Source organism: Pempheris klunzingeri, chromosome 15 (genome assembly GCF_042242105.1).
Source record: "Pempheris klunzingeri isolate RE-2024b chromosome 15, fPemKlu1.hap1, whole genome shotgun sequence".
NCBI classification, from domain to species: Eukaryota; Metazoa; Chordata; class Actinopteri; order Acropomatiformes; family Pempheridae; genus Pempheris; species Pempheris klunzingeri.
Window position 1 is genome coordinate 3,355,206 of NC_092026.1, and position 25,652 is coordinate 3,380,857.

At 44.6% G+C, this 25,652-nt stretch overlaps 1 protein-coding gene across 1 annotated transcript; it reads right to left on the reverse strand.

Annotated features, from left to right (window-relative positions):
* Positions 1-12,504: 12,504 nt before the first annotated feature.
* On the reverse strand, positions 12,505-24,506 carry LOC139214887 (SUN domain-containing ossification factor-like). The gene is made up of 24 exons (XM_070845834.1): positions 24,259-24,506; positions 21,424-21,538; positions 21,016-21,135; positions 20,488-20,720; positions 20,197-20,307; positions 19,943-20,084; positions 19,734-19,851; positions 19,512-19,636; positions 19,352-19,419; positions 19,164-19,271; positions 18,955-19,060; positions 18,575-18,595; positions 18,095-18,150; positions 17,360-17,442; positions 17,173-17,238; positions 17,014-17,079; positions 16,798-16,888; positions 15,178-16,539; positions 14,984-15,071; positions 14,434-14,538; positions 14,028-14,185; positions 13,611-13,702; positions 13,463-13,518; positions 12,505-13,357 (listed from the first exon to the last, which is right to left on the reverse strand). Exons 1-24 carry the CDS (start codon positions 24,321-24,323, stop codon positions 12,890-12,892), a joined length of 4,023 nt encoding a protein of 1,340 aa, XP_070701935.1. The 5' UTR covers positions 24,324-24,506; the 3' UTR covers positions 12,505-12,889.
* Positions 24,507-25,652: the final 1,146 nt, after the last annotated feature.

Consider the following 25,652-nt stretch of genomic DNA (forward strand, 5'->3'; position numbering starts at 1 on the left):
TTGTCTCCTCAATAATGCATTTCGCAGAAGACATAGACCGAATTAAAGGCTCTTTCACCCTCAGCAAAGTCAGCGTTTGCCATGTGGGGTAAATTGTTTCCTCACACTGTGTGCATTAGTCTGTATTGTCCAGCAGCTCCAATTCTTTGAAAAGACTGACACCTTCTTTTCATGGAGGGAAAAAAAACCCTTTCCTGCTCCTCTAGCTGCAGCAAGAGTCATGTTGGAGCCCATCCAAGCCGAGACGTACTGGCAGGTGAACATTTAATGCTATTCACTCGTCCCCAGTGAACACACAACAACAGACCCTGTCCCCTTTGAGCTCCCAACAAATAGCTCTCCTCTTCATAGCTAACGTGTGTCTTTATTTCCACACACAATTGAGTCATGATAGGATTACCCATTGTGTGTACAGCTGCAGTCACAGGATTAGGGATGACTAGGGATGATGGCAGAGAAAACACTGTTCTAACCAACTGCACAACACCAGGCACCGGCTCCACAAATGCCAGCTTAGAGAGACCTGAGATCACACCAGGAGTATTATCAACAGATGATAACTGTTTCTGGGAGAGATGTGTGCTTTAAAGAAATCTGAGGAAAGAGGCTGAGGAGGGACGTAAACATTACTCAGTGTGGCTACGGTACGTTCAAGAAATTCCTAAATATCTGAGGAGAATGTGCCTCCGAGTTTTGTGGCTTGTGCGAGAAGGCGACAGGACTACTCATCACAACCCGTCAGCCTTCTCCTTTCTGTTGTTCATACCTTTGTGACAACAATCACATATTTGAGACGGCAGGTGCATGTATGCCCGCGTATGTGAGCGAAGGAGGAGAGCAATGACTGTCAGGAGTGACACATGATGACTGGGTGTTGCAAGACACACCATTATCACAACTTTCACACCTCAGGCAAGCACGCATGTGTGTGTGTGTGTGTGTGCGTGTGTGTGTGTGTGTGTTTGAGGGAGCTGTGATAACGGGGTGCACCTCATGTTCACGTACACCTTGTAAGACAGGGCTGCACGTCTCTGCTGCCTGATGGGCCTCATATGAGTGAAGCAGCGCAGCTGGCGTCATGGGAACAGTGACTAGCAATGCTGTTATTACACCTCACTACAAACTGGTAATTTAGTGTAATTCTAGTCAGTGTCACAACAGCGCTGATGTGCATTTCAAGAGCTGTCACGTTTTTCAAAGGCTGCGAGCTAGCGGATCCACGGCTGAGGAGACAGCCAGTTTTTGGGTGATGTGCGCGCATGACACCCGCGACCCCTGTGAGCCGGAGTCACGCTGAGAGGCAGAGATGTCTGGCGTGGTCGGTGATCAGCGGGGACAGTGTCCAGCCGTCCCGTGCCAGCACAAAACTGTCATTGGTGTTTGTGTGTCTACATCCTCTCTGGGGAGCTGAGTGGGCGTCAGGGGAGAAACAGTGACTCACACTGTAGATGGGAAAGGGACTGCGGGACAGAGAGAAGGACTGAGAGTCAGTCATTATCACACATGTGCCCACATCATCCCCCTCCCTCATTACAGCCCACGCCACCCACAGCACTAAGAGCGCGCTCACACCGAGTTCACGTGCGCACTCACACACACATTACTGCATATGAAAGAAGTGGCCTCTACATCGGTGTGTCAGAGGAGTTTATCCATAATGGGCAAAGCAGGCTGTGGCAGTGAATCATGCACTTAGCCAGAGCAGCCATCCTGTATAATACAGTACTCACAGCTAGAGCAGACATTCAAAGAAGGTGGTTAAAAGCTTGAGCAAATTATCTCTGTCTACATCCTGATGCAGGCTTTCTCCTAGTGACAGGTCATAGTGTGCAATATTCTGCAATTTGGATTTCACAGATTGAGTAGAAAATGCCTATTTTTTGCAGGCTTTGATCGGGTCAGTCAGTTATTTGCCCATGCGTGAGGAGATATGAGCAGACGAGGGTAATATTGGTACCACAGAGCAATAATAAGCCTGTGTGGCGGAGTGAACATAAACAAGTTTTTCCCCAACATGTAACCTGCCTGCAGTATAGCGGCTGTGCGATGCAGCTTATGCTCCGCACAGATAAAAAAGATTTGGCGTGCAATTACTAAATTAGTCGAGAAATTAATTTCAACCCAGTGAACTGACACAGAAACGCAGTGAACTGCTAATCTGGGAGCAGGAGGGCTAAAAATCCTCTGGAATTTAAAGTTTAATGGATTAATGATGTCAAGGCTCTCAAGTGGATAGGACCGTAGCACAAAGTAACTCTGGAGGAATTAAATTGCTTATGGGGGATGTCGGAAAGCAGTCTTAAGGAGTCCGCTTGTACAGTAATGTGGAGCATCCCACACCTCCTGTTGGCTGTGCAGTCTTAGATCCCCGTGATGCATCAGATCTATTGTCGTCAGGCTTTCGTTTCTCTTGCCTGGCTTTTCTTTCCACACGGGGTCCGTGAATGGCCCCATGAGTCAGTGAGAAAAGTTTTTCTGGACATGTGACAGAGGCCATTGTTTCCTCAAAGCCCACCCAGGGACACAGCATCATGTAAGGGCACATACACCGATCACTGATCACTGAGTCAGTCGTAGCCGAGGAGTTGAAATCCAAAATAAGTCATAGGCACATTCCTGATTGGCCCACACACAAGAAGATTAATGCAGAATTTTAATGAACTTGGACCCAAAGGCAAAATACTGAATTAATCATTTTGGCAGGGGAAGTGTATAAGACAGCCCGTTGTACTGTCTGCAAGCACAGTTCATATGTAAACTTTAGCATAAACGTCTCTGTGAGTTACTGTGAGTACTGTTGCACAGCCCAATAGACTGAAGGTCTCTGTGGGAGGGAACACACAGTGACACACAGTGAATGTACATATACGTGCAGTCACGTGCACAAAGATGGAACCATGTGGTTCAGGAGAAGCGCTGCCTCCAGAGACCACATGAAGGGTTATCAAATGGCACGGATTTGTGGAAGTGTGCATCCATGCTAGAAGCTGTTTGAGACTGTATTTATGTTGCAGAGATGGGATAGGTTCCCATTTCATGAGTTCATGAGTTCAGGTGAGGATTAAAAATACTGAGCATCGACAATATCACACCATGACCATTACATTTGTATTTCATTAGACTAAACGCTGGGTTTTGGCTGCTGTGAGGCATCTATATTTGTTTGGTTTTCAGGCACTTCTGTAGCATTGCCAAGTTGGATTTATCAAAAGTTTCTCACTCACAATAAGTGGGATGTGGAAGTTAATATGAAAGCTATTTACATGTTGGAAAACTGTAATTACTATAAGTCCAATGTGACAGCGAGGGTGTGAGCTAAATGCTAATATAGCCATAATGACCATGCTAGATGATGTCACTGTTTCACAGGTATAATGTTGAGCATGTTCACCATCTTAGTTTGGAGTGCTAACATGCTAACAATAGCAGTAAACACAAACTGGCTGCTGGAAATGTTATTAGATTCACAGCTGTTTGGTTGTAAACAAAAGTCGTGGAGAAATTAAGGGATTGCACAAGTCATCAGCAGTCATCCTTTGGGCGCCATGAATATCTGCACCAACAGGAGAAGTCAGGAAGTCATCAAAGTCGGAGGGATTCATCCACTTAAAACCACGAATGTCTGAGCAAGATTTCATGGCAACCTGACGGTTGTTTGGCCACAGAAAAAGCTGCTGGGGCGTTTTCTCCCCCACCAAATAATCACCCTCTCATTACACTGTGTGTGAGCCAAGGGCCAACATGGCATCGGCATGATCCAACATAAGACTAGAGCGTATGAACCTGAGCAACAACATCCTGCATACCCCTAAACTAAGGAGGGAGGGGGGGAGGTTTAATTAAGATGGTCTCAGAGAGCACTGCGGGGCTCTTTTTCACTCCAGATACATATCAATTACGGTCTTTCTAGTCAGGTTGCTGCTCCTTAATGTAGTTCTCTCTCCTTTGTAACCCTCACAGAGAAAAAATGTGAACATTCACGTCTCACTCAAAGACGACAAACTGCCAAATGGTCCATCCCAGGAAACTCTTGGAGATGTTCCACTGTGATGGGAGACCGCCAGCACGGATATGCAGCACCAGTCTTCCTGGGCAAGTTTCTCTGGTTTATAATTGCATTGCAATAAAATCTGCTTTGGTTTTAAAAGCTCCAGTAAACGTTTTAGGACAGCCACGGGCTTTGTCCAGATTGTTGTTGGATGGTGGAGCATCAGCTCTGCACTCCAATATTCTCATGTTAACATGAGTATGAGAAAAGAGGTGATGAATCCTCAGGTAAATACCACCTGACTGCAGATTCCATCTCCCTTTTTAGTATCTCTCATCGTTTTAGTTTGTCAGACTACGACTTCATTATTACAGTCCACTGTTAAGAGAGGAGATTCTGATAAACCCACTGTACACTACCTACCCAGCCCCAAGTGACGGTGAACATAGTGAAGCATTTAGCAGCTGAAGAGCTGGATATTCTCTCCAGTGGTTGGAGGAGACCAAAACAGAGCTGAGAGGAGTACATTTACTAAGCCGTATGAAGCAGAACTCCACATCAGTGCTGATGTTTCTCTTTGTTAAAACTAAAGGGGATCGTAGGGATCGTGTTTACAGCTTCAAGCTGGAGAGACGACAATAATACATTCATAAAATTTTGTTCGACTCCCTGAAAACTCTCTATAATATTAAATATTTATAAACAAGATAAATTGAAAGTCAAATATTCAATACTCAAAAAAGACTACTGTTCTAAATTTGACTGTAAAATGGTGTTTAAGATGGATCCTATACCGCTTATATAAGGAAAATGTGTTTTTATGGCCTTTAGATTCATTTTATCTTACATGTTTAAACACAATGTGATGAGTTGGGATGTTTGAAGTTACCTTAATATGATTAGACAGTAAAATCTTCTTAAGAACAACTCCATGTAGCGAGCTGTGTGTCTGGTAGCGTCCTGCTTTAGGTGGAAGAAAATAACCTGCTCTGTATTTATGTGAAGTGAACAAAAAGGACAGACATAGCAGCCAAGCACAACCTTGCTCGGGGGGGGAGGGGGGCGCACAGACAGTCGACCTGGTCCTTCTAATTCCTGTTGCGTACTTCTCTCACCTGGCGAGCGTCACCCCGGGGGAGGTGACAGGGGTCATGAGCAGAGGATGGTGGGCCTGTTGCGAAAGCAGAAGCCCCGAGGACAAACTATGACAGCACCAACACCGTCATCATCATCACCATCATCATCATAATCATCACATCTTCGTCTGCAGCACCCCGCCCCCCCATTGTGTGTAACCATGGCGACAATCAGAGCGAGAGGGCGGGGGCTCTTGCCCTGCAGGTTGGTGCAGTGTCAGGGTCAGAGCAGTTGCCTTCAGACTGCCTCTCTGCACCGCTGTGCGAGTAAAAACAAATACTTTGTAGGAAGGCTTTCATAAGACTGTGACCCTCTTATCGAACACCTTTAACCGACCGCTCTGGATATTTCTCCTCCTGTGACTCTCAAACGTGGAGATGATTTCTCAGCTCTCCTGCCTTGACACACAGTATATATGCCATTTTGTGAGGCGTTCTCCCCGAGCCACACTACATCATTTTGCGGTGTTTGTTCCAAGCACTATAAATCACAATTACAGAGGCAGCTACACAAGAGGCTCATATTAATTTAAATACTAATTAGCACATTACAGAGACACATGAGACCAGGCAGTTGTTGTCTATATTTCTGGTGAATTAGGCTTCCTTAGCAACAACGCAGTGTCAACTAGAATTACTATTGCCTCACAGATGTCTTCGCCAACCAGTCAAGTAGCAGCTTACATCCACGTCTGTCCAGACCCAAGATCAGTGTCACCAAGTCAGGATCCAAACAGAAGTCCCCCCTCTGTTCCTCAGTCAGGCCAGAAAAGTGTTTTATATTTATACAAAACGTCCTCACGTCGTTATTTCATCCTACTACACACCTTTCTGTGAAATGTTGTCTGAATTCTCGGCCAAAAACGTGTCAGATCAGTTCATCCTTGAGTCCAAGTTTGTTCGAAAATGTAAAGAAATTCACTGTATTCATGAAAATAGGAAATGTAATGCTTCTCATCACCGGCATGGTGCATTAAAACGGTCATCAAGTTTATTCAGGTTTAACAGAAAACATGATTTTAAGCTTCATTAAAATTAAAATTTACTGCAGGGATCTTATATATATTATATATTATATATAGTTTTTCCATTATTTTGTCCACTCTGTGTGAACCAAGCACTATGACTAGGTAGTAGATAATGATTTTGATGAGCCAGTAAAGAGCAGCTCTTTGATATCTGTGAATTTACACTCCCTCTTTTTAAACTTCCCCAATCAACTTTGAATCAGCAGCAGCTACTGTCAAGCCCTCTTCATTAATACTTGTATTAATACTGTACGGCAGGCAGCATTGGGAAACACATCTCTTCTTTCCTTCTATAAAGTGGGTAGAAAGAGAAAACTGAGCCATAACTTCAGCCTGACTACGGACTCTCACCTCTAATCAGTGTTGGGCAAGTCATGTGAGAACTGTATTAAATTACTCATTGAAAATATAATCACATTACTTTGTTATTCAGTGTGTTACATTAGTGGGTTAGTGGTGTTACTTACCCACCTCTGTTCCCACCTCTGGACAAGCAGCCACGTCTCCTCTCTCATCACTGTCACACCCAAACCTTTGTCCGTTAAACGTCGCTGGTGTAACGTGGACATAGTCTGAATTCTATCTTTTTTTTTTTCTGCTCTCTCATGTTAAATGGAGCAGTATCTTAGTTTTAACCAGGAATTCACTATTAATTCATGAATGACACCATCCATTAGCATTAATATTCATTTCCATACCGTACGGCATCTAATCAGTTAACACATTAAGAGTAAATGTCGGCTAAATGGTGCAGCCGAGACGTGTCAAGACTGAGATCAAGTGCTCCAGTGTGTCTAATCTTCCACTACCTTTACTCAGTGAAAGTGAAGACATTGGTTGAAAAGCTCCCACGTGAAAAGACTGGAAATGACAAATCTTAATGAACAATGTGAGGCGGTTTGAAAAGTGCAGAGATGTGCTGAGGACAGGTTTTGGCTGCCGTCAGAGGCACACATGAAGTAAGGTCACCTTTGGCATCTGGGCTGTGACTCATTCATCAGCAGGGGAAAAGGTTAGGCTACATGCTTCTGTGAAAGTGCACGTCATGCATGATCATTCTTTACTCTAGGCTGAATGGTGTGCATCCTATCCTGTATTTAGTCAACATGTCACATCTCATCTGTGTGCGTATGTGTCTCAGCTGTGTCTCACCCGTGCGGGCTTCGCGTGAGAACACAGTGTGACCCAGTGAATGTGGACTGAATAGTGTACGTCCACGTGTGCGCTCGCGCCACGCCGATGCAGGATGTGCGAGCATGTATGCAAAAGTATATCCATTATTAGCCCTCGCACACCTCGGGCCTCTGTGTCAGACGAGCCGTGCTCACGGAGAACACCTCGTGTTTCTGTGCGTCGCATCAGACAGCAGCAAATCTCAGATGACACAGAAGCACAGAGGAAATAAGTCCATGAAACATTAAGCAGAAGCTTCCCTGGAGGAGACTGTTATTCATATACATACATCTCCAACCAAAGGCTTATCAAATGTGGCATGTCTGCTGCAGCTTTTAGAATGTCTGCTTCAGCCCTACGCACCGGGCTTAATCACAAGCGCATGGGAATGAGACTTCTGCAACTGTGGGCTTACTGAGGGTAAGGCATGGCCGAATTGATTCCAAGTGGCTGCCAACATCTTATCGGCCTCTTGCTAAGCACCCTGCTAAACGACCCTGTCAGAATGCCATTGTAGCTCAGCCATGAGGAAGATTTAACTGCTCCTAAATCACAACTACAAGTGTGTTTATTGTGGTGTCCAACACTGGGAGGAAGTGCGGGAAATTGAGTCGTAGAAATATAATGAGTGGTGCAATTTAAAGAAAAAGGAGGAAATGAGCAATAACACTGTGTGGAGATGGCACAGGGAGGGGGTGGGAGGATCTATGACAGAAATTGTAAAGCCGCATTTAATGCCACGGTCTCAAATGGTATCCGCAGAACATCAAAGAGCACCCCCACCACCACCACCACCACCACCACCACCACCAATTCCCCTCTCGCAAAAATCTAAGAAAGCAAAGCACTCAGAGGATTATTCCCCTCCAATCGCATGCGCTCACACTGGCGGGATCCTCCACTCCTCACTAACAGACCCCCCCCACACACCGAGAGAGAGAGACAAGCATGTGTCGTGAGAGGAAAAGCATTGGGGAGGGGGGGGGAGAGTGTGCATCTGAAGGTGTGAGTGGATCCATACAGAGATGTAGGGATATGTGGAGAGAAGGTGAGGTGAGAGTGAGACAGATGGAAGAAGAAAGGGAGGGTTACAGTGTTTGCCCTTTTAAAGGACAGATGAGCATTCAGGCCCAATGAGAGCTGGCACTCGAAAACCTTTACCTACCTACACACACACACACACACACACACACACACACACACAAGTGGTCCTCCTGATGCTGACCTGCTCCGTCCTACAGCATCCAAAACATCATTGTTTTTTTTTTTACAGAGAAACAAAAGTCCCTTTCACACATGAACTGCAACCCTGAACTTATCTCGACATCACCCGGAGGAGCCGTCTGGGAGAAGGCACATGTCCGAATCAGTTGGATCTGGACATTAAACGGACTTTACTCCATCAGCTCCCTTCAGAGAGGGTTGCAAGCGGTGAAACATTTCTATCATGTGACTGGGATGAAATCGGAAGGATACAAACATCCGTACTCTCTCCAAATACATGCAGTACTGATGTCAACCCAAAGTAGTGCTGTGCAGGTCGGCCCCGACGTGATCCAAATCCACTTGCACACACAAATCATCCACCTGCCACCCACCCTGACAAATTATTTTCTCTGATTGGAGTCCTGCGCTTGCTTGGACATCCCCACCTCCGTTACCGTTTAAACTGTGTCGAGCAGAGCAAGCTTTCCATGCACCCTCCCGCCCAATCCACAGATCAACTGTGGCGCCCACAGATATAACTGCAATCCACACATGGCTGACACAAAAACATTACAGATGAGCCGGTGGTCTTGTGCTACAAGCAGAACTTAACAGTACTTTACAGCACCCTTTGTGTTCTGTGCTAAACCAGAGAGAGTATTTCCAGAAGAACATGAGATCCCATCAGACCTGGAACATATCCTGTAGCGTGCTACATGTGAAAGCACAGCAGCTCCAGACGGCGTCCAGACCTGAATTTAAGCCCGAGTCTACAAGAGAAAACGTCTGTACTGTAAATGCCAAGTTTTGTTCTGATTTATGTTACACAGAAACGGGAGGTGCTGTAAGAGTTTCACTGGGTTGCAACAGCCATGCTAGCGGGTTGACAAGGCTACAGCGGTGCTTTGACATGATGTTATGAACTATAATGCTAAAACCAGCCAAACACTCGCACGGTGCCCAGAGGATGAAACCTAAAACCGAATTTCGTGGTAATCCGTTCAACAATTCCTGAGATGTTTCAGTCTGGACCAAAGTTGTGGACTGACTGAGAATTAGATAGTGCCACGTTTAGAGCCACGCTGCTAGCGTGACACATCAGTGCTGCTTTAAGGAATAATCCGACAATTTCCTATAAAGTTTGAGGACTCACAAGATTCATATTCAAAAAGAAGCAAAGCTACAGAGGGCAAGATATCCTGATTTTTAGTGCCTACACTGGGTCATGTTTTCAATAACACTACATTTCCCATAATGCAGCATTGTAATATAGTGATATATGCTCTACTGGTCTCCAAATCCAAACTAAAATAATCCCCGTGACAGTACCGGGGGTTATTTCCTCCTCAGACAGAACACAAGGTGCATTTTTAGGGGCCGAAAGGTGCGAGCAGGCGTAAAGACGTAGACTGGCGGTGCCAATTTAAAATGTTTCAACTTGAGAAAAAAAAATTGCGCTTCATGAATGTAGAGTTACATCATGAGACTGAACACAGACTAGGAGAGTGACGGAAATAACACACACAGGAACACACAGTCGGCCGCTAGCTTACAGCTAACATCTGTACAGTTGGCACAGACAAATAAACACTGCAGAAATCATCCAGCAGTCAATTTCACGCAAATAACACAGGTCCAAATTTTGCTTTCCTTTCTGTCTAAAAAACACCTAAAGCCTCCTTCCAAGCAAACAGAAGACACTTTCACAGGTTACATGTTAAATGAGTGTTTAGAGTGCTGGAAAATCATTTCTGCTGAGAGTCTGGACTCAGTTTCTTCTATTTTTTTTGACAAGAATCAGTCAAGTGAGCGAGCTGCATATCAGTAATACAGCAGACACCTGTACACCCAAATAAAAATCACACAGATACAACAGCACACTGAGCATACTCAGGCCATAACAGAGCTCGGATAAAAAACAGAGTGCCCGGGAAAAGAGGATTGCAGCTCTGCATTTACAGATAATCTTTGGAACGAGGCAGGGCAAAGAGAAAACCTAGGAATTCTGTTAACAAAATGAAGGGGGGAAAAAGAGCATCAGGCACGCTTATCTCTGAAAGGCTCCTGCTACCCAACCGGGTCAGATGAATAAAGAGGTTTTAACCTAATTTCTCACATCCACTCGGCTCTGACCGTGGCTGACCACAGCGAGCGAGAGACACTATGTGCAAAAGTAATGGAATTAATCCAGTTTTTCCGACTTGAAAAACACAGCTGGAGCCATACGATAAATGCTTTTGGTTGAGGCAACATCAAAAGATGCTGTCTTCAAACACATCTCCAGTCTGTCCCCCCCGTAAAAACACTTTGAATGTGCAGTGAGCTCATTTGGTTATAATATTCCTTGTTTCAGAGCCTAACAAGTACATTTTAATAGCAGGCCGCAAACGGGATAATAAGGACAGTAGCTTCAGTGGCTCCACGGGGGCAAAAGAGAGACAAAAGAAAAAGAGTCGTCCTGGCTGATGGAGCATTAGCCCTTGAACTAATTTACTTTCATCCTGAGTAATGACTCATCACATGGAAACGATGGTGATTGTAGATCAAAAATCATTCAATGTAGGTTTTTTTTTTGGTATTTTAGTCAAGGCTTACACTGCCCCCTGCTGGACAGAGCAACACAACACTTACATAAGAGAGGTCACTGTGGTTTAGTTTTCTGGTACCAGCAGTCCTGGGACACAGAACCCAGGTGTGTGCAGGTGTGTGTGGTTTTACTCCCAGCTCTGTTTTAGTAGCCTGCACAGCTTCAACTCCAAGACATTTGAACCTGTTTAAAGGTTGACAGGATTTGCAAAATTAACCAAAAACATAAATAAATCAGTACACAATCACTCAGCCAATCACAGGAAAGTATCTGCATGTCAGCGACGTACAAAAGGTGTTACACCGTGTTCTGTGACCCATCTGATTCTGTGACCTGATTTGGGATTTCAGCCTTATTTTTGGCCTTTTTTTCCACAGTTGGCCCCGTTGTGTTTTTATATAACACTGCATTCTTTAGTAGAATCAACTGTGGTGCTCATACTCCTGTAAATCAAACCTACTGCGCCCTCAACTCAGCCGCACACAAGCAGTACGAGCAGAAAATATCTGACTGACAATAGTTAGCAACAACCCTGAGCTGTCAGCGTTACCTTTAAATAATACTGTTGTTATCTCACAGAGGAAATTCTCCCTCAGGGCTGAGAGGGAACATTATTCTCCTCCACTGCTCAGGGCTCAGGGTCACTTACAGGACAAAGCTCCTGAGGCTGTGAAGCCGGGAGGAGGGGCACATGCTCGGGGTACTTCAGGGAAATGGATGCTCGCAGCTCTAAGATGGTCTGAGCTCAAATCCACCCCAACCCTGGATTTACATTTCCCCTTGATAACATCCGCAGCATCGCTTGAAATCAGATTTAAGCTACGATCTGCTCCAGAAGAAGGTGGAAAAGTCACATTTTTAATGTGCGTACAATTATTGCGCAGTTCCAGGACTGTCAGTCACACCATTCAGCCGCGCTTCAGATTACAAAACAATGCAGCAACTTCAGGGGAGAACTTGGTATCTCAAAGCGTCAGCGTTTCAAAGACTGAAGGCAGAAGCAGAAATTCTGTTTTCTAACAACTTGTTCGTTTTTTTTGTTCAATCCCAAGTTTGAAAAGTAAAACAAAAAAGGCTTTTCCTGTCTGTCATTTGCAACTGTTGGCTCACGTCTTTAATGCGCTGCTACCAAATGGAAATGACGGCCGTTACGGTTATTCTAGAAACTGAATGAATCTTCTTAACACCAGGTTTAAACTCACATCTATTCCCAACTTTTAATGGCCAAAACTTGATCCCACAGTTCTATTTTTCAACTTTCACGATACAAATTCCCAAATAATTTGATATGTTTTCTGTGCTTTACGTGCCAAATTAATAGCTTATGCAAAAAGACAAAGTCCTCTTCTCGGCCTTGTGAATCTGAAGCAAAGTCCTGACAGCAGGTTGACTCAAGATGTCAGAAATGATTTTTATGGAACAAAAAGAAGGTACAGATAGAAAACTGAGAGGGGTTTGAAAAACAGATGACATTTGCGTGGCTATTGTGCAGCATGTAGACAATGCAACTCTATTATTTTCAGAAACTTTTAAGGCCAATAGGCCGCAGTCGGTCCTTCCAAACAAGAGAAATGTCTCGATGGCGAACTGGGAAGACGTTTCTTTGATTTCAAGTATAACAAATACAAAAGTCTGACAAGAACTAAACAGAAAATAAAACTGAAGAGTGAAGGAATTGTCTCGTATTGAAGCTTAAAGCTGCCCGTGGCTACATCAACATCCATCCTCTTTTGCAAAGAGTGAAGCGGCAAGTGAGAAGGAGGGTCAAACGTCAAACAGGACCTGAGAAGGCGACATTTACCCCAAACGTCCCAGAGCTTTGCTCCGTTTTCCTGTTCGTCATGTCCTGTATGGTAGAGACAGGCAACGCTTCGCTCTTGTCCCTCCTCGACGCCTGAAGCAAGTCCGCCACAGTGCAAGTGGGCTTTGGACGCCTGCGTCTTAATGCCCGTTTCTCCGCCCGGGTCTTGGGCGGAGGGAGCCCATCGCAGATTCGGGTGCATGCTGCGGTGATGCCACAGAAGGAGGGGTCGTCGGAGTGTGAAGATCCCTCCGAGCTGCCCTCTGAAGGCGAGTCTCTGAACATAGGTTGAAGTAACCTTTTTGTAAAAGGCGTAGGGTTCGTGGTGACGGGCTGACCGTTACACACAACAGCTCCATTACTCAGTTCTGGAGCAGCATGAAAAGAGGGTTTCAGAGTCTCCACTTTCTCAGCGGGTTTCATCTTACGGCGTCTCCTCTGTGGGAGAGGGTTAGCCAGACAGTTACCAACAGTTACAACCAGTATTTTAAAAGTGCGTTTTACACCAATGTGCTGCAGGGAAATAGATTAGTCTTTACACACCTTTCTGTTGGCTGGACACAGACTCTGTGTCTCGTCGGCGTACAGCATGTCTGGGCCTGTGAGCCAGAGAATGAAGTTAATATCTACCAACATAAAGGAAACACTTAAAGACACAAAGATTAGTGTGACTTGTGCAGAAGAAGTGTACCTTCAGTGGTGGCTAACTGGAAGGACTCCGAGTGTATGAGTGGGTAGGAGGCGCTCCTCTTCAAGCCCGTCTCATCACAGGAGGAGAACTGCCTATTAAGAAACAGTAATGGCTGAAGGGGAACGACCTTTATTGAGACATGAGTCACAGCTGTGTGATCGCTTCAGATTCCAGCTTCCAGATGAAAAATTGTATTAATAAGCCGTCCTCATGAGCAGGAGTCGTTCAAGGTCGTGTTACCTCTGCTCTGCCCATAACAGCCACTCATTCACATCTAACCTTTCAATTAGAGCTTCTTCTGTGCCATCGTGTTGCAAAGATTCATCTTAATTTTTACTCTACTGTCATTAAGACAGCGTTTGCGCACGGTAGCATTTATCATTGTAAGTACAGTGTATTTCAGTAGAAAGTTGCTACCTTTCAGGACAGCAGTAGGTGTAGCTCTTAGGCATGGGTGGCTCTGGCTCTGTGGTTGGAGGGATGGCGGAGATGCGACAGTGGTTGGCACACAGCAGGAGGCCGAGACACATGCACAACACCAGCGACAGCAGCAGGTAGTTATGCCTGTCTGACACCTGGAGACACCGAGACAGACCATTGATTTGGAGAAAGAGAAAATGGAGCAGAACTGAAACAATTACACATGCACACATTCAGACATGTATTTCAGAAACCCTCAAGCTTCGTGCCAGGACAGTACATTGCATTAGCAGTACACTGTAATGACTTTGGTCCCAGGAAAAGACTAAATTCACTCAGTTTGATATCAGGCTGAAAACCCTGATTGCAGATGAAGGCTTTGTGCCAGGAGCAATGTATCTACCTCATTCTGCAGCTGGCTGACTGTGACAGACAGGTTGAGAACCAGCTGAGTCACATTCTCCAGCTGCCCCTGCAGCAGCTGAATGGACTCGGTCTGACGCTGGTCCTGTGGGACAAAAGGGACGACGAATTAAGCACCAACGCGCTCGTTCACATCACTGAAATGCTAAGTAAAGGTTTTTAGAAATACATACTTTAAAAGGTAGAGGGTTTAAAGCAGTGTTTTCTGGGGCCACTTGGGGGCAGTGCAACAAAGTTTAAACAAACATCGACACACAGAATTATCACCATATTAAGTTGATAAGGCAAATGCGTTTTCAAACAGTTGCCTATTCACACATCCAGCAGATACGGAGCAGCATTAACATTCATTTAGAGCCCTGTTTTTATCTACCTACCAAATGTAAGTCCAACATCTTCCCTCTCCTGTTAGCTTTGCAGGTTTGTAAGAGCAGTGTGAGTGAATCAAATCATTGATTGGTGCAGCATTAAACACAAAGCAGAAAGCTTTATGGGAAAGAAAATCTGTGGCAATTTGTGATCTTTCTCACCTGCTCCTCTGCTATTCTAGAGGTGTTCTGGAGTTTAATGATGGTTTTGTTGAAAGCCTTCTGCATCTCCTCCATCTGCTTTCGATACCTTCAATCAAAGCATAAAAGTTTTACTATAATTCACTCAGTTTATATGTGAAGGACAACAGTCACACTGGTGTGTGTGTGTGTGTGTGTGTGTGTCCGTTTCTCACCTCTGGCTTAGCTGCTCCAGGTAGCGTCCGCTGAGTGACATGTTCATCTCCAGGGCCTTGATGCGGTTGTTGAGTCTCATGAACACGGACTCCTTCTGGCTGGAGCCATGCACCGGGTTCCCGTTCTGCTCCGTGCCATTGAGGGGCTCTGCATAGATGTCTGAGAGGGACGGTGAGGAGGGCGAGGAAGAGGGAGCCAAAGAAGAGGGGCGGGGCAGCTGACCGTTTCCACCTGACGTAGAGAAGTCCTCTGTAAAGTCCTCCATTTTAGTTTCTGTGATGACCGGGGGACCTCCAGAGGGCTCTGGTTCTGTGACGGTGTCTGGAGCCGGGTGGGATACTTCAGTGGAAGCAGCACCACTTTCAGGTACAGCTGGTGGGTCAGGGTGATGTTCTAAATGGGGGGTGGTGGTGGGAGTGAGATCTTCAGACTGATCCATCTTCTCCAGGGTTTGGATGGGGGCGTTCACGTCTGGTTGAGAAACATCAGTATCAGTCTTCTGCTCTGTTGGTTCCACTGAGGTGTCGTCCCCCGTGGCACTGACACTGGGTCCTACGGAGCCACTGAGAGAGGCTGAAGGCTCCGTGTGCCTCTCTTCTGTCGCTACATCCTGGCTCTTTAACGGCCGTAGCTCCCTCGTTGGTTCCTCAGAAGACAATTGTGGTGTCTCCACAATAGGAGTAGGTTTGGCGGAGGATGAATCAGTGGCACTGGGTGTGGGGAGGTTTGAGGTTTGACTGGGCTCCAGCAGAGGAGGTTCGGGCACGGACTCTTTATGAGACTGTGCTGTATTCCCTGGAGGCTGTGGCGTTTCTGAAGGACTGGCTCCGCTCTCTGGCTCCTGTTCAGAAGATTGCTCTTTTTCATGGGGCTGATGTGCCTCACTGTGGTGCTGCTGAGGTTCAGGGCAAGCGGAGGGGGTTAGGAGTTGGTGCCAGATGGGTGTTTGGATGGAGGGAATCAGCTGCTTTCTGTCCATAGTTTGGCATTTCCTTTTGTTGGCCAGCAGGGCTGAACACCGCCGCTGGAGATACTCCTGGAGGGAAGCTGTGCAAGAACAGGAGGAAGAAAATGATGGAAGTACTGAACAGTTGTTTTGGATTGCTTGTTGTCGCTCATGCTGATCCCTTTGCTCTTTTTCTTCATCCACCTCCTCCTCCTTTTCCAAAAGTGTGATTGTAGAGCTGATAGGTTCTTCCTCATCTTTCTCTAGAGGAGTGACAATGTTTTCTTCCACTGGAGGGAGCTCTAGATTGTCACTATCTGCAGCAGATGTCTCTGATACGGTGGCCTCTGAGGGGGGAGCTACAGTTGCAGGGATATCAGGGTCTGGTAAAATTTCTTCCTTTTCAGAATCTGAACTACAGAGGGAGAAGGACAGTACAGTAAAGGAAAGGCCCAACACAACAGCCACACCAAAAGAGCACCAATTTACAATTATGTGAAGCAATATTATCCATTATTTCACAAAGAATGACATATCTTACAGAGGTTTTCATGTAGACTTCAGACGTTTTTATAACAGTAGGTCATATTTACCACTTTTCCTCGATGCCAACGGTATAAATACAACTCTATTCCATCAATAATGTGCTATAAGACTCATGACATGCACTCACACTAGCGTAAGGTCTGTAGTGGTAGTTTGACTGGTGGTTTCAACTTGAGGTGAAGGCTCAGTCACATTCACGTCCTGTGATGAAAGGTTACCTACACAGTGTAAATAAGAAAAATAACATTAAGGGTATAAACACAAAGTATGATAATATACAAAAAACATAAATTGTGAGACAAAACTGAAACTGGAAACAGCAAGCTGGTTGTGTTGGTCATACCTTGCATCTCTGGGCCTCCGCCGAGAACATTCACAGCAATATTATTGACCATGTTCAAGATGACATCTGAGGAGGAAATGTAAAGGCCACATTACTGAGTAGTTAATACAGTAATCCAGGTTTGGGGATCATCTTTATGCAGTAGAAATCCATGCGTACCCTTTGCTGATCCAATCAGATTCTTGGATAACTTGACTTCACCAGGTGCATATCCAGGAGGATAATCTGTAGGGAGCAATGCCTTTAATAACATACAGCAATCTCACGGATTGATTGAGAACACCAAAACGTGGAGAAAATGTTCCAGCTATATTATATATATACATCATGTTTTATTAGTTCTGACCCAAGTCATCATCCTGATCGTCTGGCCTTTCTGGGGGATCAGCTATCTCCTCGTACTCTTCCACCATGCTTGTGCCAAACACCCTGGCGAAGAAGGTGAATCAAAATTACTCTTTAACCAGGCTCATGTGACAGTGAAATCTAATCTGTCTCATCTGGTGGCCGACGCTGAAGTCTCCGACAGCCTGTCGGGGCCAGAGAGCTACACTGCAGGTCATAGCGTATGCAAGATTCATTCAATAACTCAAGCGTGTTTGATTTACCTTGATGAAGTACATGAAAACGCAGCAGTAATAACAGGCGCCGTATAGCTTCCTAAATAGCTACGGTGCTATGATGCATGTCTTCGTTTCACATTTTCTGCGCAAGCTACAGCCAAATGTATCTTTACATTTGGCAAGAGAGACGAACAGCTGCTAATATGTGCATTGGTCGTCCTTGTTCCCACCGAAGCCTTGGTGGTGCAGTGAGGGGTGAGAGTGAGCTGACCGTGACCACATGCCGAACATTACGTAATGTCACTTGACACCATCCACAGCTCATGCAGTGTGCAACAAGCAAATCATTTGGGAAACACACTTGAATCAAACTGGTTTAATCGTTGTTTAGTAAAAATAGAGAAACGCACAACTGGCTTAGCATCCAATACAAAGCAATAATAAAAAGTACAGCAAAGCTACACTTTGTCCCACAGGTTTCTCACTTCCGCTTTGAACAGCTTACAATTGTTACATACCTTATGAGACTGAGGGGACAAAAATGTTCAGAGCCAAAGTGAGACACCAGTTCCACCTAAAAAAATAAAAATAAAAAAAAGCAGAAATGATTAGATACTGGAATGGAAATAACTGCTGTATTCCCCCCACATGCAAATCAAGACTCACACACTGTGGTTGTGTTATTTAAAAACTGCAAAGCCACAATTTTGTTTCGTTGTAAAATCAAAATGGGTTAAATAGAAACACTGAGAGCATGACATCAGTAACGGGTAAGTGAGTCATTTTATGGGTAATCAAATATTCATTACATGTGATAGGAGCCTAGTCAACAAGTATTTCTTTTAAGTTATAATGGGTTAGCAGCTGGCATTGCAAGTTAGAGCTGATTCAGTTTAGAGCTGATCACACCACTTAAACAACAGACACAAAACACATTTCCCCTCCATGTTTACTCCTCAGCTCACTCAACCACAGACGTCTACATCAGGCAGGCTAACCTTTATGTACTTGGTGAACATCTGAAGCAAGAAAGACAGAAAAAAAGACATGTAAATTAAAGAGATGTACAAATGCATTCAAAACAGGACTAAACAAAGTGTATGTTGGTTTTAATTTGAATCACATCTGAGGCAAAATGACCACGATGGCATCAGGTCTCTGCTGGTGCTCTTAGCCAGAATATGAACAACACTGAGTCTGTTACATGCAGAATTCAAAACCTCCTATAATACAGTCTTATCACTCTACAGATCTTGTGACTGTAAAGAAAAGGAAGAATGAGAGTCGGATACATGCGAATAGATTAAGAGAAGAAGTGCACAGAAACAGCTGCACAGTTTTAGAGGCTCACCTGCTTTAAGAGATTAAAAACACTCACCTTCACATATTTAGCGTAAAGATGCTCATCTAATGGGAAGCTCTGGACTGTGCGTTCATCCCGGGCGTGAAAGGTTCCCAACTTTAGCCACTTGTTTGTTGGATATCTGCAGGAGTCGACACACCAGTCAGTTCATTACAGATCATTAAACTTCTGATATATAACATAAATACACTATTAAAATCATGTATGGTAGCGGCAGTGCATACCTATCACTGATGGAGACAAGAAAGTCTTTGGGCGTAGAAGAGAAGAGCTCAAAGTTTGCAATGTCCAACTGCTTCACCTGGATGGGCTCACAGAGCTCGATGATGAACCTGAGCCAGAACGAGAAAACAAAGCCTCAAAAATGTTCTCGGTGTCGACTGAAAGCAGGAGATGCACGTGTGCTACCTACCAGATTTTATTACTACAGGGGTTCAGCATGTACAAGTCCATGTTCTCCTTCAGTATGGCCGAGGTGCTCTGCGTGCAACAAATTAGCACAAATCAGTTTGCGCTTGTGTTTGTCATTACGTCAGAGTCCTCAGTGGGATGGAGCAGCACATATGCAGTACCTTTGCCTCTGGGTTAGCGCCAAGGATCTTGGCTCCACACTCCACTGAGGCGTAGTTATTGAAGTTCTTCTGGACCTTCTTCACCGTATGAGAAGCCCCAATGTTAGAAGTATGAGTAGACTGAGCTGTTGAGAGGAAGAAATGAGCAAAGAATCATGGGAATGTTACGTTTGGGATCATCAACATTAAGACAACTCGACAAGACGAGCTCGATAAACGTACTCTTTTCTTTCTCCACCTCCATCACCTTCCGCTTCCACTCATCAAAAGTGGGGATGTCCTCGGGGTCTTTGCTGCTCACACTGGAATCTGTGTCAGTGGTGACAGGGGGGCCCAGGTCCTGGCAAAGATAATGAGAAAGTGAGAGCTGGGACACCTCCTTTGGTGCAGAGAGGAAAATAGCTCACGTGGCAGGCATCCGAGCTCCTTACGTTCTCTTGCGGCATGTGAGATGCGTTGGCGTCCGGGTGCTGTGTGCTCTGATCGGCCGCAGAACTCAGAGGAGAGTCGGTGTGCGTTTTAGTACCTGCTGTGTGAACGTTGGAGGTGTTCTCCAGAACAATGGGAGGACTGCTGCGAGGAACAAAAAAAAAGCGATGTTGCCTTGATTAATAGCATCAGAGTCCCGCTTGTTCTTTTGATATTTTTAGCTCCCTAAACAGGGCACAAGAATAAGTGTGCCCACCTGTCAGTGTCATAGGGGTTGCTCTCTTCTTCTTCTTCTTCACAATCAGCTGGCGGCAGGTCAGAATCAATGGCCTCGGGCGCCGCTACGTCAGACTTATCATCTGAAGGGCTGAAATGAAACGACAGTCCGTGTTACATTTTTGCTGCCCTTTCACTTGCAGGGAAACATCAACGCAAAATGCAAATATTTTAAATGAACTTGCTCTCATATGGTCAACGACGAGATACACCAAAACAAGCATTTTCGTGCCATTTTTCTTAAATGAGTGTGGATGTAATCATGTCTTGCCTATTTGGGATGTTGTCTTGAAAGTTAGGGATGATGGGATTGTCTTTAAGCTCAGCAGCAAAGCCAGAGACGGGGTCAGTAGAGGGCAGCAGGGAGGCTGAGTCCTGGTCTTGAGCGATGGGCGTTTCAGGATGATGATTTGCTGAGCTTTGCTCAGGTTCTGGCTCAGGTTGTGAAATCACTTTGTCTGCCTCCAACTCTTCCTCTACAGTGGACTCCTCCACTTCAAAGGCCTGATGGATAATCAGAGAGATACCTGAGCTGTCGAGGTTGGCCCATTAGCCAGAGTGGTGAGTGATAAACCAAGCACTGAAAGCTTCAAATCTTCCAGGAACGATCAATAACAAGATGATGCATCTGACTGTTTATCCTGGTCTTAACCTGATGTGCTGCTCTGCTGCTTATAGTAAAAGCTTTAGAAATCTTACTTTATGTCTGTGACATTATCATTTACATGCATTAAGCAAACCTCACAGCACGTAATTCATTTGTTTTATAGATGTAGCATTTCACAAAGTTTAAGTTTACCTCTGAATGTTGTTTCTTGTCCACCTCATGTATTGTCTGCTCCTCTTTTTGCCGATCATCCTCCATCAGCTGCTCACTTTCAGACAGCGACTCGGCAGGTAAGACCCAGCTTTCTTCAACCTCGAGAATAAAAACACACACGCATATAAATGCTTGCTGTACGTGCACAGATGCCACTGACACTATGATAAAGAGAGTTCAGCCACAGAAGCAAAAACACTCCCAACGCTGAATGAGCAACATTTTTTCCTAAGCAGCTGCGAAACTGCTGTTAACCGGATAACATGTCTAACGTGGCATCAGGTTTTCCTGTGTGGATGAATAAGCTAAAAAAAAGTGTGTATGGTCACATGAAAGTTTTCATACAGAAACCTATGAAACAGTTTAGTAATATAGAGTTGATGCTACCTTGTGATGATGAAGCTTTTCCCCAGACTCTTCCTCCGAACCGACGTCCTGTGAGGACAAGGGCCTCTCGGCCTCTTGGTGCGACTCTGTGCAACCGACATAGCAACTAGGGTACCTGCGAGACAAAGACGATCAGTGTCATAACACCAGAGTCCGTTTGTCTGAATAGGAGTCATTTGATTATGCATCAATGCATCATTTGATGTTACCACACGTATATGGGTAGGGCATAAAGTCCTAAATCAAGCACACTAAACATTTTATTTGTGTGCAGTGAGTCACACACAAGGGAGACTGTGGCCCTGTGGCCCAGTTTGTCACCTGGTGGCCTGTACCTCAACACAGACAATTTATCTTATCTGCATGCAGAGTAAGGAAATGTTGCCAACGTCATGAGATACACCTTAAACATGGTGCACATTTCAAAACCTACGTGTATGGCCTTGAAAAAAACATGTCAGTGTGTTCTCTTTGTGGTTTACTGCCTGAAAGCTACTATGTACTGTACTAAAAAAAACACATTTAAGTGAAAATAAAGCATGAATTATCTCCACATCATTTGCTTCATAGTTTTTATTTTAATTAGAGTTAATTTTCTGTATATAGATTATATTAAAACCCTGTTCATTTGTTTTAAACACCACAGTTCTGTTGAGTAATGCTGTGCCAGACCATGGTCAGGGTCAAAGTGACTGTCCTCTCCCCTGGCAGGAGAACAATGATAATTAGCTTAACAAGGCTTTAAATAATTGCAATAATGACGGCACGTTCCTGTGGGGTAAAAGGTTGTCCTCGTCCAAAGGCCAACAGCACCTGCAAACTGTCAACAATCCAAGCCATTATCTGGATGTTATTCGGGATTCCAGGTCAAGTACTTTACTTGGCCACTGGGTTGGCTGGCGCAACTTCTTTGTTGATCTGACTTGAGAGGCTAGACTAGTCACAACCGCCACAGTGAACAACAGAGGGTTTGTTTGCTAATTGAAAGCCAGCAGCCACAATATAACTCCCAAAGGAGCTCGAGCGGTGTTAAGACATGCCTTGCTAAATAATTAACTAAGTGGTTACAGACGAAGAGTTAAAACAGTAGACGTTACAAAGAAGATGACAGGAAAAGAAAGAGGTATTAGGTGTATCCTTCGTGGTAAAATATGTTTAGCCAAATATGTTGTACATACAGTGATGAACTTTTCAATATTCACGGGATAAACAAAACTCAAGAATATGCAAGAAGATGATGCAATTTTTAAGATGCTATGCAACATGTGAAATAGATAAACGTGTCTCTCACAAGTGCAAAGATCACGTTCAAGTGTCCGTGAGACACACCTTTGACTGACAACTTTGGACCTGAATTATAATTTGATGAAATTAGTACATGATGACTTGAGTTGAATTAGAGATAGAGCAAGTTATTGATATTGTGGCATACAGTATCATGATGTCATCTCTTGAAACACACTAATACTGAGGCATATCGCATGTGCTATTTGTGATTGTAATTCTTTTGTGGGCAAAAGACTGTCATAGGATTTTATGAGTTACTATTTAAACTAAACTAAACTAAATCCTTATTCAAATTCCTTAAATTTTAATAACTATAGTCTAATACAACCTCATGTATCATCATATATATATATATATATATTAAAGGGATAGAGACGAAAGGCTACGATGTGAACAAAGTTATATAATCTCACAGTAAATATCAGCCACCCCTGTTTGATCCAAAACAAAAATCCATCTTTGTGAGGTTCATTCTTCAGACAGACCTTTTCACAGTGGGCAGTCAGACATGTCATAGCAAGAAAAGCACAGGTGTGATTAATGAAATTAACGACGGCTCGGTCACTCCTCCATTAAGTGTCCCAATATGACAGTCCACTTATCCATGCATGCACGGTGTGCAGCCCCTGGGACTGATAACCTAAATGCATTACAACTGCGACATCTTTATGTTCACTGAAATGTGCTGTCCCAGGAGGATAGACGACAGACATTACAGGATCAAAACAGTCATATGGCTTCGCTCTAAAAAATGAGAACGAAAGCAATGCTCATGAAAGTAGGCCAGGGCAACATCACCAGCATGGATCTTAATACCATATTACATCATATCCCTCCCTCCCTTCCCTCTCCATCTGAAGTGCTGTAGTCAGTGCGTGTTACTATCCTCCTACATCATGTCTGGAGCCCATAATCATCCTCCATAATCTCCCTCTCTGCTGGCTTTACTGTGTCCTGTCAGATCCACGCAGACCCAGAAAACAGCAGCCATCAAGAGGACTGACGTGAGAGGCCTGTAATCCTGTCAGGAGCTGATGAGCCAAAGCTGCGAGACGTCGGCTAACGTTACTTATTCGTGGGAATCAACAGCCACAGATCACCAGCAGACTGCAGAGATCCTGTGGTTGTTTTGATCAGAAGTCACAGCCTGTGTTTGTCAGCTGGTGCATGAAGGAGACTCACTGACACAAACTTGTGGCGGCTGTTTAAACTTATGGTAGCACAGTCATATGAAGTGTGTGTGTGTGTATTAAATGGTTGCTAACCTGAACACAGTGTTGTTTAATGAGGTAGCTGTGTTAGCTGACATGCTAGCACTTGTGGTCAGAAACTCAAGCTAACTCGTGACACTGACAACAAGTCAAAAGTCAGCCAGGTGCCACATCACTAAATAATGTTAGCTAGCAAGCTAGCTAGCAAGCTAACTAGCTAAAATGATGCGTTAAGTCTGATTTAAACCTTTGGTGCCGTTTGTCAGGCCGTTTGTTGGCTTTCACAGTCACTGTCAGTCAGTAACATCAAAGTGACAGTTAAATTTGATGAACTTACCGACAGGCTACAGCCACACATAGCCACACTGACACAACTCGCCATAACAGTGGTGTCATCTTCATCCCTCTCCCGCCGGGTCGGACATCCTCGCCGTGCTCAGAAATACCGTTTTATCCCCCCAAGCAAGCGGCCTCCAGAGCAGCGAAGAGCAACAAACTCCCCCGCTTGTTTCCTGCCAACTTGTCTGTCGCTGGCTGGCTGTCTGGCTGGCTGTCTCACGGCGGAGGTGTGATGGTTGTGGCGAGCCGCTGTCAGTCACCCACACAACCTGCTACCGGTCGTCAGCGCGTCATCGTCAGCCGTCCAATAGGAAGCCAGAGAGGCTGTTGCGCAGTTCAAACTGAGCGTGCGTGCATGCGTGTGTGTCGGGAGCGCTCGTTTCGCCGTCCGTGCTCACCCGAGTGGGCGGAGCTTGTTTTAAAACCGGGCAAGGGAGGCTGGCCCTGCCTCCAAATGTTATCTGAATTGTGGTAATTACGAGTCAAGATGTGATAAATGTGTGCAATGAATATCACTCATGCACGAGTTGCCTAATGAGTGAGTGGATAACGTGGAAGCCGTCTCAACAGCTGATGAAAAGCAATGCACCCCCCCTGAAAACACATCAGTCCACTTTTAGACTTTTCTTTATTGATCTTTATTGATAAATTCAACATGTTACAGCAGCAACAAGTAATAGATAAAAAAGGAAAGAATAAAGAAAACAGTAGAAAATAAGCAATAATAAATAAACATATGTTGTAATGATAAATAAATATTTACACTATGGACATAAATGTACAAGTATGGACAGGAATATGAAATGAATGGAATGATATGAGTGCAATAGATCCCAATAGTTATTTATCTAATAATACATCCATGTGTAAAATTTCATTTGAAAACATGGCGTAGCATACTGTATATCATTCTGTAAAAAGTCAACTTAGTGCAAAGTATAATGCATCCGTTTGTTGCAAAAAACAGGTGCAACAAAAGGAGCAAGTGTCCTGTAGTCATTCCAACTGTGGGGGGTTCAGTTTTCACTTTTCAGAGCTTCATGTCCTGCAGGACATAAATCACAGCCATATAAATGCAGCCTGCAGTGTGCAGGCTTCAAACTACACACACACACACACACACACACCCTGAAACACCTCGACTCCCCACACACACACCGTCTGCAGGGATCCTGTTTGTAGTCTTCAGCTTTGGCATTCATAATCCCAGAAGTCCTCCACTGTAAAACGCTTTATTTCCACAGGCCGTCACTCTGAAAAACAATTACATCTGTATGGTATCAATAACTCCCTAACACTAGAACAGTTTTACACTTTAAATGCTTTAACATGTCTATATCATCCATCAGTGCTGGATATAAATATTGCCTGATATATATATACCACATGTAT

Excerpts from the sequence above, each read along its gene's own strand:
- LOC139214887 (XM_070845834.1), bottom strand. The coding sequence starts at position 24,323 with ATGAAGATGACACCACTGTTATGGCGAGTTGTGTCAGTGTGGCTATGT. Across the intron at positions 19,420-19,511 it reads GCGCTAACCCAGAGGCAAAG|AGCACCTCGGCCATACTGAA; the intron begins GTACTGCATATG and ends TGTTGCACGCAG. Across the intron at positions 19,272-19,351 it reads CCCTGTAGTAATAAAATCTG|GTTCATCATCGAGCTCTGTG; the intron begins GTAGGTAGCACA and ends GTTCTGGCTCAG.